The sequence below is a fragment of the Zalophus californianus genome, chromosome 4, assembly GCF_009762305.2.
Source record: "Zalophus californianus isolate mZalCal1 chromosome 4, mZalCal1.pri.v2, whole genome shotgun sequence".
Taxonomy (NCBI): Eukaryota; Metazoa; Chordata; class Mammalia; order Carnivora; family Otariidae; genus Zalophus; species Zalophus californianus.
The window spans coordinates 43,640,476-43,661,412 of NC_045598.1; the positions used below are offsets into that span (position 1 = coordinate 43,640,476).

Sequence of the window (20,937 nt, forward strand, 5' to 3'; positions counted from 1 at the left end):
TTACAAGCTTCCCTATTTACTCAGGACTACAAATCTATCAGTGGGGAAGCTTTTAAAATAAACTCTCTCCTAGTAATGTCACTTCCTTTCTTCTATTTGCCACTACACACACACACACACACACACACACACACACACACGCACACACACACACCACCTCTTTAACCTTGGCTGTGGATCCTGAGTCTGAAAGAATTCCAAATTCAGAACACATACCAAACCACCACTTGTAAATACTTCGTACTTTTTATTCAGCTCCTCTTATTTACTCATGTGTCTGAACATACCTGGTGCAGTTCCCTAAGCAGGGATACTTTCCCCAGAGCACTGGCAACCTTTCAGCCTCTCATTCTTTTATTCCAGAAATACTAAAGGGCATTTTCTAAGGTGCTTGGCATCCTCACCTCAAAACAGTACTGCAAGTTGAGTGCAACCCATTTTACAGATGAGGACACTGAGGCTCAGTTTAGCAACTGGCACAGGTTACACAATAAATAAAAGCTCTACTGGGTATTAGAGCCCAGGCTGCTTCACCTTGTTCTCTGCACTCTGGTTCCCCAGCACCCCATACCTGTATCAAAATACAAACAGCAAAATTGCTTCCTTCAAAAAGAGACTCATTCTGGGGGCACCTGGGCGGCTCAGTTGGTTAAGCATCTGCCTTCAGTTCAGGCCATGATCCCAGGGTCCTGGGATCGAGTCCTGCATCGGGCTCCCTGCTCAGTGGGGAGTCTGCTTCTCCCTCTCCCCCCCCCCAGTTGTGCACACTTTCTCACTCTCTCAAATAAAATCTTTAGAAAATACATACATAAATACATAAATATTAAAAAAATTTAAAAGACTCATTGTGGATCACCAGCTGCTTTAATATTAAATCTTGAAAACCAAAGGCCATTTTAACTGGTGCTTCCAAAATGGATCATGGAAAACTCCGATGGCAAAAAGTAGAGCCTATGCTTCAACATCAACAGCACCATTCAGTGTGGTTCCTGGAGGCACAGAGAGGATGCCCAGTGGGCCTTAAGGAAACAGGAGCCCCTCGGCTGGGGAACTGGGGTTAGAGTCTCAAGCCACTGTCACTATCCATGGGACCCAGGCAAGGAGCAGCAAGGGCCAGTGGCCTTCTGCGGTGGCCCCTGGACCTCTTCTATGGCTTGAGGCTCTCCAGATAACATGACCTATGTGCAGAACGCCTTACAGCCTCCAGTGCTGACCACATGTGAGCTCCCAGGAGCTGAGGAGGAGGGCGGCGAGGCAAGAAGCTCCTTCTGGCAGCTGAAGGGATCCAGGCGATGCTGGGGTCTGGAAACAGCTCACATTTCATCCCCCTAGTTCCAAGGCTGCTTACACCCGTGTTCCAGTGTTCGCAGGGGAGGCAATGAGATAGCATCCCCCAGAAAAACAAAACAGAAGGACTTGCTCCCTTTACAGTCGGCCTACTCCATTCATCCTGAACTCTCTGCTGGCTTTCTATACTTCTAAATCCATCAGCGGGCCCTACCTTCTGATCCTATCTTCCGGCCAAGCAAGAAGGCCCTCTCCTCTCTGGCCTACCTGCCTGACAGAACTCCTGCCTGCACACAGCCCTGCTCCCGCCAACCCCCGTCCTCCCCTTCCCGCAACCCCACACCTGAGCACCTCCTTCCTAGGACCTCGACTCTCCTCAGCCACAAAGCAGAGCAGTAAGAACTTACATCCTGTCTGTCGCTCTCACAGGGCTGCCCAGTACATGAGAAAATACTTTCTAAAAAGTCAGATATGGCTACTCACGTGTGCTGGGGTGTCTGAGTCCCAGCACACTTCTCAAACACAGGCGTTTCCTCACTGGATTCTGTCTCCTGCGGCCCATCGCTTCTGGGGTGCTGGTCAGAAAAGCCCCATGAGTTGAGAGACGAGGGGGGAACCTAAAAAGAACTCTAACTCAATGACAACTACTTGGAGCTGAGGTCCAACTTCTCATTTAAAGCAAAAACAAAGCTGCCAAACGCCAGGCCATCCATCCTTCAAGAAAGGAAGGATCTCCAGCTAACCCGTCCAATGAAATCCAATGTGGCCTCTTAACTAAAATCCCCCTACTCTGTGGCAGGGCCTTCACGGATTATTTTCCTTCAAAAAAAAAAAAAAAAAAGAAAAGAAAAAAACATAATTTATACATTGAATTTATACACTGAGCGTCTTTACTTTCCAAACCATTCAGAATTAGGGAAAGGGGGGAAAAACACGTCTGTTTCTATTTGAAACTGTCAAAATTAGCATTCAGTAATTAAAAATCACACCCTTTCTCTTAATAACCTAACCAGCATGATACAATCAGGTTGTGCCAACTCTTTAATCTAATTGACTAATTACAGATTTTAATTTAGTCAGTTACTGAACAACTGTTGACAATTTGTTTTCATTAGGGACAGAACAGAATAAATATTTAGGCTTCCAGTCACAAAGACTCCTGCAATCGGTGCTCCACCGTGACCCCAACTTCAGAGCGGGCTCTGGCTCTGGCAACACCCTGAGACACAGGTACACACACAGCCCACGAGCCCCTTCTCAGCTGCAGCCCTGCATACACCTGCCCCCAGTCCCTCTCAAGGCAAAAGCCTGAAATATGAGCAGCGGCCTCCATTCCCAAAGTACAGGCAATTCCCAAATTCACACACGTCACTCAAGAAGTGGCAAACACTTAAACGCTGTGAAGAAAAATAAATTCAATGCTACATGTCACTGGCTTTTAAGCAACAAAATAAGTTAACAGTCAAAATAGGTTTATCTGCATTCATCTCACTGGGAAGCAAACCGTTGCTGACATTTTTTTTTTTTTTTAAGACACACGTTTCCAGGTTTCTCCTGAAATGATCCGGTTCTTTCAAAGTGCATTTTTACCCCAAGGTCCCCAACTCCGAAAGTCACCCAAAAGTTTGTTAGAATAACAGTATGGCTCGGAAGGCTAGGAATGAGGCCCTGGGTTCAGACCCGGACTCCCGTATTTAATGACCTCATCACCAGTTAAGCCTCAGTTTCCCTGTCCAGAGAAGGGAATAAAAATAGCCTTTGCCTTGTAGAGAGTTACCGGGATTAAACTCCATGCCCATGCACGGTGCCCGGCCCAGGGTGTGTGGCAAATGCCAGTCACCACTGTTCCAGAAATCACTTTTGTATCCCTCAACTGGCCCCATGCTGCAAATCAGGAAAGTGAAGCCCAGACAGAAGACAATGGTCAGTCGAAGGTTACACAGCCAGGAAGTGGGGAAGTTTGGTTGTGAAAGAGGATTTCTGCCCAGTGAGCCATCTCTTCCATTGGATACCAGCTCCCAAGAGTAGGGAAGGCGGTACTTGTTTGTGGGGGAGGGGGCAGGGGTCTCGGAGGCGTCTTCTGGAGATGGGAGCCTTTCACCATCTCCATGCAGAGTCTTCCGTCCCTTGGGCCACCCATCCCCCCAAGGTGGGTTCTCCCCACAGGAAAGCTCTGAGCAGCCTGTGCTTCCAGGCTTCAAGGGATGACCCAGGATGAACTCTGCATTCTGCCCCTGCTGACCCCCGGGGGGGGTGCGGGGAACAACTGAGGGCCTTCTCTCCACAAAGCCCACACCTGGCCATTCCAAAACAAGCCTACAAGGAGCCTCCCACACCGCTAGGAGGGCGGAGGAAGGATGGAAGCCACAGGTTCCCAGCCCGAGGACACTAACCAGGTCTCCTAAAAACCCTCCTGGAGACTGAAGCATGGCTCGTGGTTTTTTTTTTTTTAGGCTCAACAAAAATCAAGTCTACTCATCTGAAATGGAACCAAAACTCCCAATGTGTTCTGTTGACTAGAATTCTACCAACCTGGCGTGCTCACACTAGCTCCCGTGAGCTGATAAACAGCTCTAATCAGCAACTCCATAGTTCTTGTTTTTCCTATTTCTTAGTTAAAACGGTGACTCAATGCATGCAATCTATTTGCAAATGGAATATGTTCAGGCATGGAGTCCACAGGAGGTGACAGAGAATTAATAAAAGGGGGCCTTGTCAGTGAAGAGATGGGGAAAACTTTCCGTGAGGGTATGCAGGCCCAAAGCAAGGTCTTCTTCCCAGGCGAGCTCACCGAAAACCAGCCTGGGAAGGAACCATCCAACCCACACTCAGGGCTTCAGCTTATGCATCTCGCTCGGGATGCGCTCCCACCTGCTCCTCCCAGAGCCAGTACCAAACTACCCTGGCCTGGGCAGTGGGTCATCGGTTAATTAAAGACGTCAAATCTGGTACTAATTCCTGGGGAGGCAGTGTGGTGTGGTAGTGAAAAGTACTTTCTTTTTAAAGCCCACCTCCAACAGGACTGAATCCCTCTAGTGCCTCTGTTTCCTTTTCTACAAAATGGGAATGCGGACAGAACTTAACCCACTGGGCTGTTCGGAGGATGACAAGAGAGAAAGCCGAAAGGATTCAGAACGGGGCCTGGCATACGGTTAGCACTCAAACTTGGTCACTGTTCCCGACAGTTCTTCCTTCATGAAACGGGACGAAGATCCTGTCCCCTACACTGCCCCAAAAGGACAAGAACTGAATAAGAACACTTTCTTCAAGGTCTAGGCACATAGCAACTGCTCAATAAACACTAGTTTCCTTCGTCAAACAAGGGATTGGTTATTATTAAGCCACAACGCCATAGTTTACTTATCCCTCAGCAAGAAACTACCACCCCAACTCCCAATGGCTCAACCTTCCGTGGAAGATCATCACCCCCTCCAACAGTGGCGGCCAGAGTCCAACACCATGATTTTTACCCCGTCTCTTCTCTTCAAGTTCCCTTTGACAAAGATGCTGCTAGCAAAATAATGCCAAAGAAAGTGCGTGGCGACAGTCAACTAGATTTAAGTTCATTTTCTATAGCTTGGGGTCAGAATCGACTGATGCACTCCGGTGATCAAGTTTTCTGCAATTCCCTATTCCACGCATTAGCTCGCTGACAGAAATTCACTGCAGTATTTAAAGTGGCAGCCATCACAACTAACTCAAATTGTATTGGCTTCCCCGATGCTGAAATGCTCTGCTGAAACCATCAATTGGCCAATTCGCAGATAACGTGGTGGCTGAAATTCCCTGTCATGCTGTAAAACCCCTGTCTGCAGCAGCTCACCAGCCTGGAGATCCGCAGTGAAACCTGCCACCAGAGCTGCGGGCCAGGGCAGCCTCGTATAACACAAGTGGGCCCGTGGAGTGGGAGCTGGTGGGCGGCGGGCGGCTGGCGCTGCCAAGAGGAAGGGCCTCCAGAGAGAGGGTAACATTTGCTACTGGAAGCCTTCTAAAGGACGGTGAGAAAAGAACAGCAGCGTGCACACGCCCAACACCAGGCCTGCCCACTGGGCCGTCTGCCCCCCTCAGCACAGGCCACGGATGGCCAAAGCCACGGGACGCCCACGGCATTGCGCAAAGAAAGTTGCAAAATTCCTAGCAGATGGCACAGGCACAGGCACCTGCCTCTGAAGCAAAGGTTTTCCAAACTCAGGGACGGCCACGAGAATCAGGTGTCCATCTGGCCATGCACTTGCTGTTACCGTCCCACTCCAGGCCTCAGTTTCCCCATCTGTAAGTTGAGAGGGTGCTTCTTAACACACGTTCTACGATTTGACAGTCTGTTCACATTCCAAAAAGCCTTCTCAACAGGGGACCACAATTTACAAACCATTTTCACAGGCTCTCACCCGACTTCTAAAATGCTCGAGAGGCAGAAAAAAAAAAAAAATCCAGGCCTTTACTTCACACCGTTTCATATCACAGATGAGCCAACGAAGGCTCAGAGAGGCCAGATGACTCACCCAGGGCCATCCGGAAGAATCAGAACTTGGACCTCTGGTCCTCCAAGTCCAAATCCCGTGTACCGTCCGTGACGCTGCTCTGGTACCCAGCACTGACCGGCACAGAGCCAGCCCGCGGCGGACGCCTGGCACTAACTGCGCGCCCACCATGCTCCCGCTCCAGTCTGCGAAGCCCCGCTCTGTCTACCCCATGAGCTCACAAAGCTGCAGCTAGCATCCCGGGCGCAGGGGGGAGGTATGCCATCCCACAGCCTGCTCTCTCAAACGGCCTTTTGTGACCGGGAGGGAAGGATCAGAGGAAAACCTCAGACAGGGGCCCCAGGGAGCTGCCGTGCTTCTTAAGGTCAGAGGACTGTGAGACAGAAGTGAAATGTCAGGCGCTTCACCCAAACACACAAAGAGCGGGAGACACAAAGCCTGCCTCGGGAGCTGTGCAAACAGCCGTCACCGGGAGGGGACGGAGAATTTGGGAGGCTGGGCCAACCTGGGTCAGACAGGATGCCCTGAGACCTATTCTTGAGATTCTTGCCCTAGCCAGAGCCTGAGCCATGCAGATGTTCAGACAACACCCTCCGCAGGGGGCCGGGGACCCCGCCCCGCCTGCAGACACACAGGAGGACAGGCAGGAGGAGTCCTGTGGCCAGCCAGCAGGGATGAGCTGCCGACTTTAAGTGGGGGCTACTACTTATTCAGCATTCGGCAAGCATCTGCTGAGCACCTTCTACATGTTCTCTGCACAGAGAATACGGCAGCTAAGGCCAAAGGCAGCCACCAAGGAAACCACCAGGCACCACTCTGGAAGCGAGAGGCATGGTGGGGACACAGCTCTCTCAAGAACCCTCGGAGGTGGGAATCATTCCCTCCTTATTACAGGTCACGAAACAGGGATCAGCAATCGCTTGTCACTTGTCTTAAGTCACCCCACCTGTGGGCCCCAGGATTCAATCTCAGCCCTCTCTGGGCTAGAGGCTTTCAAAGTTTACACTGAGACCCACGAGAAGGCAAATTTTACTTCACAAACTCAGGACACACGTTTATTCACACAGCAATCACAGAAAACAGAAGTTTCCCGAAACAATACTTAGGCTTACTCCGTATGATAACAGTTGTTTCGTTTTTTGTAATTGCCAGTCGTGACCCACTAAGTTGATTTCCCAAGGCACTAATGGGTCACAACTCAGTTTGCAAAACAATGCGTTACCATGTGCCACTTGTCCATCTCCATTAAAATGTGTATTTAACACACTTGATCCCTGAGCAGGGATCAGACCTTTCCCGCCTCTCAAGGCACAGAGTCTAGCTCACCAATCTGGGGATTTATTCAAGATTCTGCAATAGGCCCCAGGAGTGGGGGTGGCACAAAAGGGGTACAGATAAGAGCTCCTGCCCTTCGAGAGCTTTTAATCTACAAATTAGGAAGGGAAGAGATACAACCTTGACCCAAATCGTTCTCCTTCTGGGCAGCAAGTAGCAAGTGAATACAGACACACAATTCCTGGGGATAAAAGAAAGGAGTGTTCCCATGGGGGTGGTCCTGGCAGGCCTGGCGGAGACTGCCACATTCCAGGCTGGCATCTGCTCTACAGAAGGGCCACAGGGCAGGGGAGCAAAAACCCCATCTCAGGTAGTGTGGTACCAAGTAGGGACCACAGAAAGAGTCAGAGGGGGCAGGGGAAAGTTCCAGATTCCTAGGTCAAGAGATGTGGCCAGCAGAAGAGAAAACGGACACTTGAACGAACCCAGTCCAGGTGCCAGCCAGGAGTGCCCCTAAGTGTGTCTCACTTCATCCTCACAAGCACTGCGGCTGGTCTGGAGGCTGTGTGTGTGAGACCCTCGCCCTCCAGCTGCTCAAGGGTACCTGAAGACGGCAGATTCAAATCCAGGGATCAAGAGCGCTAATCAACGAGTGAGGCAGCCGGTGACCGTTCACGTCCACAGGGACACACCTCCCACACCAAGACCGTTCTGCTGCCACCTCCCTTTTGGCCATGAGAAAGCCAGGATCCATACAGGGCCCCAGGTGAGGTCACAAAAGGAACAGCACACGTTTCGTGGTACTTCTGCTGCGCCAGGCCCTATTACAGAGGGGGGATGCGTGCAGGCGCATAAGCTCATTTATTCCATCCTCACGACAACCTTATGAGGAGGGGTATACTTTACTAACCCCATTTTCTACCTGAGGACACGGAGAAACAGAGAGGCTAATCAACACGCCTGAGTTTGCCCAGCTTGAAGTACAGCAAGGCGGCGCTAAGGCAGCGGAAAGCATCCTGGATCCCGACTGGGTTTGCAGGTTTGAGTCCTACTGGCGACCTCAGGTGAGGCATCTTTCCTCTCTGGAGCTCAGTTTACCTATTTCTTAGATGACTAGGTGACCTCCAGTTCCATCACCTCCAACCCTGCTATGTACATACCCGTTAAATACATCTCTTGGCCGCCACAGAGGGCGGGACGGTTTGCCTTCTACCACCTGTCCCGACTGCATCCTGGTCTCTCGGAAGATGGACATCACTCCGCACAAGGCTTCCTAAGCACTTACCACATCCTGGGCTGCATCTGTCTCTTCAGAGCAGGCACTCGGTCAGTGAACCGGATCAACACCACAAAACTGCGCGGTGTCTCCCGCTCCTGGTCTGGGAGCCGACTGCCCGGTGCCTCCCTCAGGCTCAGCCCTCAGAGGCCTGAAGCGAAAGCAGCCAACACACCAGCACCAGCTTCCCGCAGACCTGCAACGGTGACACATCCCTTCCCAGGCTCGCTTCCTAAGGCTCCTTGTCGGGACTCCTAGCCCCATCAAAAAGCCAAGTGAAACGGGAGGCAGGCAAGGGCAGGCTACATACAGGAAAGGATGACCCAACTTAGCGGCTTTCAACCGTGCCCATCCCTGAGAACATCTACACAGCACATCACCGCACAACTAACCTCCCCGGACAGGCTTCTTTTTCTTCCTCTCACCCCCGCCCCCACAACAGCAGGATGAGCAAGGACGACCCCTCTGCCTAGTTCACAGTGGAGAGAATCTTGAGGATCTTGAGAAGTGGAGGCTCCCCCAGGAACAAGGGGTGTGGGGCCAAAATGTGAATCCAGATTTCTGCTGATGCCAAGCTGCAAGCCCCTCTGGGTCTTACCATTTCTCTGTGCGGGATGGGGACGGGACTCCTCTGTCCCACACAGATAAGGGGTGCAGACATCTCAGGGGAGCATTTATCAGTGCCAGCTTGTGGCAGGACTGCTCGCTCTGCCCCTGGCAGGGGTGTGGGGATGAGACAAGACAGCTGGTATGGAGGGGGAGACTCCATGGCACATCAGGGCAGCCCAGGCACTGGAGGGCATCACTGGGAAATTCAAATGTCCAGTTCCCTCAGGTCAGCTTGCTCTCCCAGAAAAAGATGCTGTTGTCCCCATCACATTAAAAGTTTTGGGGGGAAACTTTAGGAAGAAAACAAATTCACCAAGCACAAGGCACAGAGAGACAACCATTTTATAGGTAGGTGATACTATTCAACTCTCACAACAACCATGCAAAGGAATCACCACTCCCCCCACCACCCCACGGGGTGGGGAGGGGGGAATGAAGGATCTGAAAATCCACCCCACCAGGAAACGACAGTGAGGGCTGGAACTGAGGTGTGCGTCCCAGCCACCAGCCAGAGCCCAAACCCTTCAAAATCCAGGGGATTCAAGATCCGAGAAAAGAAAAGCAAAACACGGGAGAGAAATGTTTCTAAAACCCATTCACCAAGGCTCCAGAAAACCCCATTACCCTGGCGAATCAAAAACAAACAATCGTTATTGTCTATTTGCTGTAAGCTCCTAGCAACATGTATTAAAGAAGTTTATGTGAATCATCTAATGCACTTGTGCCGTGGTCAGAATTATTACCAAGCTAAAAAAGATTAATTTTTCTAAATACTCTAAACCCTAGACACTATTATAAAGGCTACAGCTACTGTAACATTTCTGTTATCTCGGCTGACAGGCCCTCAAGCACACACACCTCCCTTCCACTTCTCCCTCTGAAGACTTAAACACACACAAACTCACACACAGAGGCAGGAAAAGTCGGGGGGAGGGGGCAAGGCAGGTCTGGCCTGAGGTCTCCACTAAAGAACCCGCTTCCCTTGGAAAATTAAGACAGCCAAAGGGACACTGCAGGGAGAGCTGGGGGTCTCTGGCTCCTCGAAGCAGTGGTGGGCACAGAGCTAACTCTTGGTCCAAGTTTGCAAATGCTTAGCTAACAAAGATGGCATTATGCACAGACGTGCACACGGCTGGTCTTGGAGTTCAAATGAAGTGACCACTGCCAAAAACTTTGTTTGGGTCCCCACCACTCTACCCCCGCCACCCGGCGCCCCTGCCCCAGCCCCACCTCCCCCCTTGAAATAAAGGCCAAGGATTTGCAATTTGGGGTCTTGCCGCCACTTGAAACCCATTAAGGTGGCTGCACAGCCTGGGTTCTGGCAAAATGCAATTCCAGTTACTCATTTAGTGTTTAATTAGCTACCGATGGAAGAGTCTGGCAGCCTCTGTGGTAGGAGGAATTGCAGCAAACGGGGTAGGAGCCCGAAGAAAGGATACAACACAAAGTCTAAGCTCCAAGGCGGGGGGTGGGGGGCCTAGGGTGGGGGGAATAACCGTGTGTTATGTTTTGTCTTTTTAATCTGCCACACAAGGGTGCCAAGGGTCAGAGCCAAAGGCAACTGCTAGGAACTTGCCAGGACCTCTGGACAGATGGCTAGGCTGGCTTATCTCTAGGGAGAGCACTCCCCAGCTCCTCAGAGCTGGGTCGTGGCCCTTCCCCTCCCATTCTGCCCCACTCGGCGGCCCTCTCCAGCCCTCGCCCCCAAAGGGTTCTGGCAGGCGTGGACACTCCCCGCCTGGCAGGAACCCCAGCTCAGCACATCCAAGGAGAGCCCTCTCAAATATCACTTTGCTATTTCAAACCCACCAAGGACGCTGGACCCCTGCCACAGAGCCACAAATACCTCAGCTCGCGTCCACGCCTAGGCCTCTGGGGCACTTTCCTAACCCCCCCCCCCAACCTCGCAGCCTGGAGACATAGGCTCACAGCTGGGGGTGAGGGGGGCAGGAGAGTCCTGCTGCAGCGGCAAAGGGGAAAGGGAACCAGGCCCTCCTCCTCAGGGGCTCACGGTGGCAGAGGAGAAAGGGACCTCAGGTCTTCACAGTGGAGAAACTGAGGCTCAACGCTCACCAAGGTCATGGGATTCCATGTCTAGTATAACGCCCCAAGTTCTTCACTAGGAATCACGGAGGGGCTGGGGTTAGGTGCAGCAGCCTGTACACCTCCCAAAATCAGGTACAAAGTCTCCTTTGTGGGGACACATGTATTTTCTGGAAGGAAAGGCCAGAGCTTTTATCACATTTTCCCTGCCAAAAGAGGCACTGTACCATAACAAACTCCCTTCCCGACTCACGTCCCACCTCTGCCAGTGACTCTGCAGTTCACTTTGCTGGGGCTTCAGACTAACTCTCTGCTGAATGCATTTCTTCAGTGACTATATACGGGCACACTTGGGGTCAAACGCAAACACCTCCCCTCCATTCAGCAGGAATTCTGTTCACAAATGAGGGCTGTCAAAAGTTGAGAGAAAGAATCTGAAAGACGCACATCTAGTCCCAGCTCTGCCGTCACCACCACCTCCCCCCGGCCACCTGCTACATGCTCCTGGACAAACTATCTAAACTCCAGGCCTCGGTTTCCTCATCTGTGAAATGGGGCTGAAACTTAGGAATAACACCTGACCAATAAAGCCACCGTGAGGCCCAACCACAAGCCTTCACCGAAAGGCTTTATAAGAACTGCAGTGACATGAGCGGTGCAAGGAGCCTCCGAGGCTCTCGAGCACCTTCAGCTCAGAGACCACACCTCTGGGTCTTGCCTACTCCACTCTTTTCTTGCCACCAAGCAGAAAACACACAATTAGCTACCACAAGGAGGGAAAGGGATGCTGGTAGCCCAGAAGGCACCAAAGATACTTCTTTCTACCAGCCACACGGACCCAGGGGGAGAGACAAACGGAGAAGGTGGCCCGAAGTGAGAGACACAGGTGGCACTGGGAGCGTCCACTCCACAAAAGGCCAGGCCCCAGACAACAGGGTCTAAGAGAACCCAATGGCACCCCAAGGGCTTTTACCGATACCCTAAGAAGCCCTGCTCTGGTGGGAGTGGAAAACTCTCAGAGCAGGTTCCCCGTGTGAGCCTCCTCCCAGGGCCTCGGGGCTCTTCTGCCTTAGGGTAAACTGATTTCTCAGAAAAATCCACTGCTGTACTGAATGCCCGAACACTCCACATTACATGTGGTCAACATCAGGGCGCTCAGGCTTACAAATAACATGCCAGGTGTTTGCGGGGGGCCGGGGGCGGGGAGGACAGACTGTGACTCAAACAAAAACTCACGAATTCAAAGAAAATTTAAACCCCCTCCCCGCTGAGTCACCTGGTTTATTCCAGGCCCTATAGCCTGGCCTTGACCTGAGAGGAGCCTTTATATCACCTGACCCCTGACCCCATTGTCAGGAAGGGGAGACAATTTGTCAGGAACACAAAATCTTTTCCCTGGGAGAGTGGAGACCAGGATCTTCCCAGCTGAGGTCCTTTCCAAAGATCCTTCCAGCCCCACAGCAGCTGGGCATGCCCCCTAATACTCACTACCCCCATCGAGGCCTGGGTGGGTACCTGGGCTGTGCAACCTCCTCCACAAACTAGGAGAATCTTTGAATCGCCTCAATGGCAAAGGGAAGGCCAGTGACTGCACACTCTTATTGACAAGATGTAAGGTAACTAGTTAACCAGCACTAGAATCACCTGGCTCAAGATCACCCAGCAAAAGTGAAATCACCGAAGGAACCATCTTCCAATATTTCCAGTGGCTGTTCTAGGCCAGGCTCCTCAGCGACCCCAAATTACCTATTTTTTCTTACCCATAGTTCCTTAACCCCTTCATTCAATTAGCACACATGCCTACTGTGTGCAAGGTATTGTGGGAGCTACAGAGCTGAATAGCTCTGTAGATCAATGAATGGTCTCTGGCATGGAAAAACTTAATAAGCTGTGGTTGGAAAGACAAGCCTAAGAGAGAAATTAGTCGGAATAGGTGCAAACAAATGACACTTGCCACAGACCTGCAGGGCTGAGCCTCGGCAGTTAGGAGCAGGGATTCCGGAGTCAGTGATGGCCTGTGTTTGGATCCTCATTCTACCCCTTAGCAGTGAATTAACCTCTCTGTGCCTCAGCTTCCTCATCTGCAAAATGGAGTTAACAACTCCTCTCACCTGGCCACTGGCAGCTTGATTTGAGAGACTGAACCAAAGCACTCAGCACAGGGGCCCAGCACATGGAAAGCCGCCAACAAAGGCTCTGTATAGATGGTTTCCATAGATAATGAGATGGAGTGATCAGAGCGCGCTGAAAACTATCATAAAAGTCCACAAGGAAGTTAAAAGATGGACAGGATTCGAATGGATAAGAGAAGCATGCATTCCAGACAAGAGAAAGAGGGCCTGGAAAGAGACAACAATAATTCTAGCAAGAAGGAATGAGGACTAACTAGATGGTAGCCATGGGAATGGAGAGAACACATGAAGATCTGAGAAGGACAAAGAAAAAAGAGGGTTCCGTTTCTTAACTTTCTTATATTTCTCTTAATTTATCAGTTGCTCCTGTCACCCCTGCAGCCCAATGCCACCCTGTAACTCCTTCACCATACAGATGTTCCCTCTCTGCCGCCATTCATCACTCCATCCCTCCCCCTGCACGATCTTACTTACTCTCAGGCCAATGACACCAAGTGGATTCCAATCTAGGATAAAGGGTTTTGACCCCCAAGTCTGTGACTCCTGGGCCTCAATCAGTGTGACTTCAACGCTAGGTAGCATCTTCTACATGTCCACGCCGATTTCAGTACTCGCCACATAATTCTGCCACCATTCCTTAACAAGTCATGGAAAGCAAACCCATGCAAGCTTTCGCTGCCACCCATATTGTTTCAAGATGGCAGACCAAACCACAAATTGCCACAACCTTACATCATTTGCTAGAGCACCAAACTTGGTTAAAAATTATTAACTTCTCTGATAGCTTGCAAAAGATAACACAGACATCCTCTATCAAGAGATTTACTTGAAATAGGCAAGTCCACCTATTCCAACTCCAAAACGAAACCATTTGTGCTGCAAAACTGGCCATGCAGGGATGGGCTCTCTGTACATTTAAAAAAAAAAAAAAAAAAGATTTTTACTAGGTAGAAAAGGGTCAAATTCACCAACTATTTTTATATGCCTCATGTACCTTCTGGCCTCCTCCCCCAACCTCCAGCTCAGGAAACCCTATGATCATCACCACGGATTTTCCCAGAAGAACCACATCACAAGAGAACCAGTCACCTCACCTTTAACTACTAAAAGTTTACCAGGCCATAAGTACTGTTCGCCAGCTTTTATCTCTCAGTCCTGGAGAGAGCACAAGAACTGGTCCATTTCCACAGCAGTCTGTTCCAAGGGCATTACCTTTAGCGTCACAACAAAACTTCATCCCGTTGAATAGTCTCAAAACCAGTGAGCCTCCCGCGTAATCTCTAACTCTTTGTATTACAGGAGAAACTGTCACCATAAAGATATGCATGGTAATGGGATTTGACCACTTGTGAAATTCAACCAGATGGGTTCCGGGGTCCTAGGGCAGTTTCTGGTGTCCCAGGTGTGTCCTCTGCACGCAGGGGACACATGCGGCCTGGCAAAGTGGGTGGGCCCTGACGACACTCAAGAAACCAACTTTCATGCTCGAGAGCTTAGAGACCATTCCTACCCACCTCATGACAAAGTGCAAGACCAAATAAACCACCTCTTATGTGCATGTGTGCGCACACTCACACTCTCTCTCTCTCACACACACACACACCATCTACAAGGCCAGTGGGAAGCGAAGACTGGAAGGAGGCTGGGAAGAACCGCAGACACTTCCCCTTCCATCTCCCACGTCCCCCAGATCATGTTTCATCTGATCATAAATTCTGACTCCAACCCCTGTTTGGAGTCTAAATTTTTTTTTTTTTTTTGAGGGGGACTGCCACGGGAGATGGATATGCAGCAGACATCGCTCTTATAAGCATTTCATAAATCTTAAGAAACTCATCCAGGTAGAGGATGAATGATAGGGTAGCAAGAGCTATGAGGTGATGAAATTAACTATCTTCACAAGAACATTTTGAACACAAAATTATGGACCAGCCAAGGACTTCAAAGTATACATGGTCTTAGTGGGCACAACGTGAGCCCTCCCCCCCCCACACACCCCAAAACATAATTTGAAAAGCCTGCTCCCTGGAAAGTAAGGAAACAGCCCATTTCACCAAACTTCACTCAACCACCCCTTCTGCTCTGAAACACAAGTTTCAGATTTGCTTCTTTTGTGACGGTGGCGGCGGCCAATTTTTTAATTAAACCAACACCGAGGAGGCTCAGTCCTTTCCCAGCTAACTGTCCACTCTGAACATCAACCTCTCATGGCTGAGCCCTGAACACCACCATTTAATCCTCCAGATAGGTATCTACACTCTTCTGCATAATTACAACATTATGAAACACCGTTCCCCAAGTTAGAACAGGGCAAGGGCAGCAGGGAGGTGGGCAGAACAAAAGAAAGGCCAGGAGAAAACAAAGACCACTGCCAATTGGCTGTGTATTTGCTTCTGGTACTAAAGAAGTTAGAGCTATCCAACCCTGTAATTATTGCCAGGATTAAAAATTTGTTACTCACGTAATCATGAAAGGCTTTTGCTTCACTCGAATGTTCACAAGTGTCTCGCCTTTCAGGAGCTGCACAGTAAAGGTCCCAAAATACACTGCAAGTCGAAAAATAAAATAAGATCGGGTTACTAATTATTACTCGTGTACCAACGACAAGTGTACAATGTGCGGGACTAACAGCACAGCATCTCCCAAAGGCTCCAATCCCACGTTTCCAACCTTTTCGGCAAACTTGGTCTTGAAAACACAACGGACCAACCTCTTCTGGCAAGCCAGACCTTTGTAGTAAGAGTGTTAGTTCTCACTGATCGGGCACCTACTGTGCGCTGGATGCCTCACGCCCATGACCCTGCTTGTAACTACCGCGGGGCTATAAGGTAGATGACTAGCCCTACTTTATTCAAGGGGCAACTGAAGTTTGGATGGATTAGTACAACCCATTTATGGGTGCCCAGATAGGACAGGTAGGAATCTGGATAAGAATCCAGGCCTGCTTCATCTGTGCTCCTTTTACCCCCATCCCCCCAACCAAAATGGCTACATTTCATAAAAAGGTTAAACTGTCAAAGTCAGGACTATGATTCATATGCGGAGCAATCTGGATGACTAGCAATAAAGGAAACCTACAGGTTCTTAATCCCAGAGCCCAGAGCCCACACCCCCACCCCTCCCATCTCACCCCCACTCCCATCCAGGCCCTCCCCCAAGGAATTCTTAAGCAAGAACCATCCCCCCCAACCCAAAGAATGCATGTCAATTAGCCAAAGGAGATGTTGTCCACACCAAGAATCTTGTCCTTTCATGTTAAAATAGCGTTCCCCAGAAAGGCAACTGTCCACCTATCTAGCAAAGGGGGGGGTGGGAGGCTTAGATATCTCTGCTTTCTCCCCCTCCAAGATTTGGTGTAGTCCCCCTAACACTTTGTATTACATGAGAACAGACCTACAAGTCATCTGCCAGCCAGTAAAACCTTACACAAACAGAGGGTAGTCACTGGTATTAACACGGAGCCTTAGAAACCCTCTCCGGGTCAGGAGCCCAAGGCCCAGGGCTGGGAACCCACTTGACGGAAACAGGCACCAGAGCAGAAGTGGGATTCTCGGTCTAGTGCTCCTGTCCCCATCACCAACAGCTAGCTCAGCGGGTCATCAGACAAGCCATCTCACTCAAGGTGTCTGAATTCCAGGGCCTGACCAACTCCGAATGAGCGCCGGGGCTTCCTCCCACCTGGAGAGCCTCAGCTGTCATTTGCTCAGTGTCAAATGGCACGGAAGCAACTTCTAACTAACAAGACCACGGACACAACCACTCAGAGCCACCACTGCTCAGGTCCAGCACAACAGACTCTCCACGTTCCTGGGGCTGAGAGAAGGCAGGACAAGATGGGGGGGGGGGGGCGACGCTTCCGGACAGAACAAGAAAATCGGAGGCTTCTAGTAGCTCCAGAGGGAGGCTCAAAAACATTCTTTTCTGTCCCCTGAAGCTGTACACATCTGATCAACTTCTCCGCACACTAAAGATTTCGAACGCTACAAACTCCCTGGCCCCTCCTCAATAACTTTTACTCCTAAACCCGAGCTTCTGCAAAATCCGTGATGGTCAGACGCACCAACCCTGCTCACATACTCCTCTCCAAAAACAACCCCAGAAAACCTATCACCCACTCCTACAGGTAGAATCCTCAGGCCACAACACTGCAGTTCCAAGGTTGGCAGAAGTCATTAAAAACTCATTTTCTCTGTGCAAGTTAGAACAGACACTTCATCCCCTGCATTTCAAAGAGACTCAGAACAGTAACCTGAACTGGTGGTCAGGTAAACGCGCGCTAAGATCCCAAGACATGGCACTCCGATCCTTCTGAACTCCACCAAAATATCAAAAGCCATTCTGCTTTCTTGTCCTTTTCAAAAGGATGTCAAAGACTCGACCAATCGGTCCCGCAAAACATCAGGTCTTACACTCACAGTGACTCACTCCTGCTGACCCTAAGCCTCCGTTCTTACGCAAACCTACAAGGAGACCAGACCTACAGATCTCCCACCCCAGCAGGACCCAAATAAAGGAGGGAAAGGGTCACAAGTAAGGGAGAGTCACTACCTACAACTACAAGCACTCTGTGAGGTCAACGCTAACCAGTTAAGGTTCTTGGTAAAATGAAACTTTGTGGTTTTAGGGATGCTGGGGGTTGGGGGGAGGACCCACAGAGGAGAGGAAGGTCCAGTCCGTCTGAATCAGTATCTTTAAAGGAAGTGGCGCCCCTTCTTGCTTTTTCTCAGGGTGCCTGGGAAAGGCCCCAGTAGAGTTGCTCTCTCAAGGTTTTGAGCTCACAGAAGAAAAAGGGACAGGCCAGTTGTAAAACAGACCTGGTACCCTCTCCACCCTCCCCCACCCCCACTCCCTCTAATTAAAGCAGCATGCAGAACTGACAAAAACCCTTCAAGGTTTTTTCAAGCTCCCCCCCCCCCCCCCCCCCCCCCCCCGGGCCTGGTGCTCCAGAGAGAGAGAGAAAAGTAAAGGAGTTTCTGTACAAACACTAGGCACAATTTAGTAGGTTCTCAATAGGAGGGAAAAGAGAAGGCGAAAACTTCAAGCAGCAACCTCTCTTGCCCTTTCCCTCCTTCCCCAGCCCTGGTCTGAGTGCCCAGAGGTGCCCTGTTCCATGCCAAGCCCAAGAGCTAAGGCATGGGGGTCCGCTCCAGGCCTCCCGTCTTTGTTCACCCAGACCCAGATCTCAGAACAAAACAAACACACACACAAAACTATCACACAAACTTACCACCACCACGAGTGCAAAAACCCAGGCGGTTCTCCCAACGTGATGTTTTTTTCCCATCGAATCTGGAAAGCAGAGAGCAGAGACGGCTTAGAGGAGCAGAGAGGAAAGGTGGGCTGGGGGCTTCCCAGAGCCAAAAGGCTGAGAAGACCAACTAACAATAAATGCCAAAAGGTGATAAAAATTCAAAATGGTGGCCACAGTGGTTGCTCCTGAAAACAAAGGCTCTAAGAATAGTGGGGAAGAAGGGGTGTCAAGAAATTGGATGATGGGGGGGAATTCCACTCACCTCCGACAAGAAGGTCTGTGCAGATTTCTGTGCTCCTACGTGCAGTAAATATTCGTAGACGTATAAAGCTAACCTGGAAAGTGGGCAGGAGGCACAGAAAGAGAGGGAAGGCGTTAGATCACACGGGGCGCTCGCTTCTGGACCTTGCCAGCCGGCTTCCAACCCTGTCTGCGCTGTCCCATTGTGACCCCAAGCAGAGGTGAGCAGTTAGCTTGGCCCTGCCTCGGGGCCGCGGGTGGAAGCATTCAGGGGGTGGGTACCAGGGGACGCGTTGCCTCGAGCCGCGAGGGCTAGAGAGCAGCCCCCAAACTTGAACTTCCAACTGGCATCGGGGCCAAACCCACCTAGGTCTCTCAAACTCGCAAGCCTCCCGACCCCAGAGCCTCCCTCCTTTTCCCGACCCACTCGTTGCCACCCTCTCTCCAGCTCTGAGGATCCGGGGAGACTCAGTCCTGGACTCCGGGGTGCTCAGCGCGCTCTGGAGAGGGCAGCAAAGCGCCACCCTCACTAGCTCCCCCCCAACCCAAGCAACTGTCCCCCAAGCCCAGGGCCAAACCGGCGCCGCCGTCCCTGCCCAGCGCGGCGCCCCGGAGGGCGCGGGGCGGGCGGCGAGGCCGAGGGCAGGCAAGGGAGAGCGCTCCCGGCCGAACAAAGCCCCCGGCACGCACTCCTCACGCCGCGGGCGGACAAAAGGAGCCTTCGGGGCTGCGGGAACCACGCGCCCCCTGCCCGCGCCCGCGGGGCAAAGTGCAGCCCCCGCGGCGGGCGCCCAAGCTCTCGCTCCGGACCTCGCCCACCCCTCTCCGCGGGCCCCCGCGCCCGGCACGCCCCGCGGCCACCAGGTGCCCCCTCCCCCGGCGGCGCCCCCCGACGCCCCGGCCTCCGCCGCCTCCCAACAATGGGCTCTCCCACGCCGCCCGCCGCGGCCTCGGGGAAGGGGCCAGGCAGGCGGCGCCGGGCCCGGAGCGCAGCAGCCCCCGCCCGCCCACCTGCCTCCCACCGGCCTCCCGCAGCCCGGCGACGGCGCGGCCGCCACTTGGAAAATAGGGCTTACTTTTCCCGAGCCTGCCCGTCCGAGGGCACCGCCGAGCCTTTGCCTTTGGCAAACATGGTTTGCAGAGAAGAGGGCGCCGAGCCTCGCCGCCGCCGCCGCCGCCGCTACCGCTCCGGCTGCTCCCGAGCTGCCCCCTCGCTCCCGGCCCCCTCCCCGGCCTCGCTCGCTCGCCCGCTCGCGCTCTCCTCGCCGCGCTCCCCTCCCTCCCCCCCCAGGCGCTGGCTCCGCGCTCTTTCCAGCTGTCAAAGCGTCAGCCCCGGCCGCGGCCCCATCGCCCTGGAACTCCTCCCGCGCCGGCTCGGCCTGGGGTGCCGCTGCCGCCGCCGCCGCCGCTCGCCCGCCGGCCCGGCCGCCCGCTGGCTCGCTCGCGCGCCCGCCCGCCCGGCTCCGCCTGCGCCGCCCTCTGCGCCTCCGGCACCGCTGCCGCCGCCGCTGCCGCTGGTCTACTTGGAGCTCAACCGAACGTGGCTACCCGGGCGAGGAAGCGAGGCGGGCGTCAACGTCCCGCGATTGATGGCCGCTTCGGCCAATCGGCGCGCGGGGGCGGGCCCGGCGGCCGGGAGGGACGCCCTGTCAGCGCCCGGCCGCGGCAGTCCCCGCGGCGGCCGCCTCCACCGAGCCGCTGCCCCTGCTCCTGCGGCCGAGCCGGGGGTGCTCGGGGGCGCGCGCCTCTCTTTTCTGTAGATGTGGGGAGGGGACTCGAATCGGGCTGGGGGAGCTCTGGTCTCCCGGCCCCGGCGACGAGGGGATTTGCCGGGCGCTCTCCGCGGCGGGGACCACTGGGGGGCGTGGGGCGCTGCGGCAGCGTCTGAGGGGAGGGGGCGCGGACCCCTAAGCGGAGCGCAGCCCGCTCCCTCCCGCCACGTCCCTCTCTCTTATCTGCCCCTCACCTCCTTACCCCCCGCCTTTCCACCGCCCGGCCTGCTACGGCCCAGCCCTTATCTCCCCCTCCCCCTCGCCTGTCCTCCCCCCTGGGCTCCGACCCCGACCCCCTCCCCAGACTCCAGTGCGCTCCCCAGCCGCCCCGCCCCCGGCCCTCTCTCTTGCCCAGTCCGCCTTCCGAGCGCCGGGCCCGGGGCTCCACGCTGCGAGCTGGGCGGCTCGAGCCGGCGCCGAGGCGCGCGGCTGCTCCTTTACTACATCATTAAAATACTTTGGAAAGCCCCAAAGTGGAGCCGCGCGAAAAAGGTCCTTGGCGTGCTTTGGGGAACCTGGGGGAGGGGACGGGGGGCTTGTGTTAGAAGGGAGAGTGATTGCTCCCAAATTT

The 20,937-nt window shown here is 52.9% G+C and overlaps 1 protein-coding gene across 3 annotated transcripts in view; it reads right to left on the reverse strand.

The window, feature by feature from the left end:
* SSBP3 (single stranded DNA binding protein 3) overlaps window positions 1-19,868 on the reverse strand; it is a 160,157-nt gene extending 140,289 nt beyond the window's left edge. For all 3 annotated transcript variants that reach the window (XM_035727083.1, XM_035727082.1, XM_035727081.1), the window contains exons 1-4: window positions 19,671-19,868; window positions 18,617-18,689; window positions 18,331-18,392; window positions 15,565-15,649 (exon numbers count right to left, since the gene is read on the reverse strand). In XM_035727083.1, the coding sequence (XP_035582976.1) occupies window positions 15,565-15,649; window positions 18,331-18,392; window positions 18,617-18,689; window positions 19,671-19,726 (276 nt within the window). In that variant the 5' untranslated portion in view covers window positions 19,727-19,868. The remainder of the gene's footprint in view (window positions 1-15,564; window positions 15,650-18,330; window positions 18,393-18,616; window positions 18,690-19,670) is intronic.
* Window positions 19,869-20,937: the final 1,069 nt, after the last annotated feature.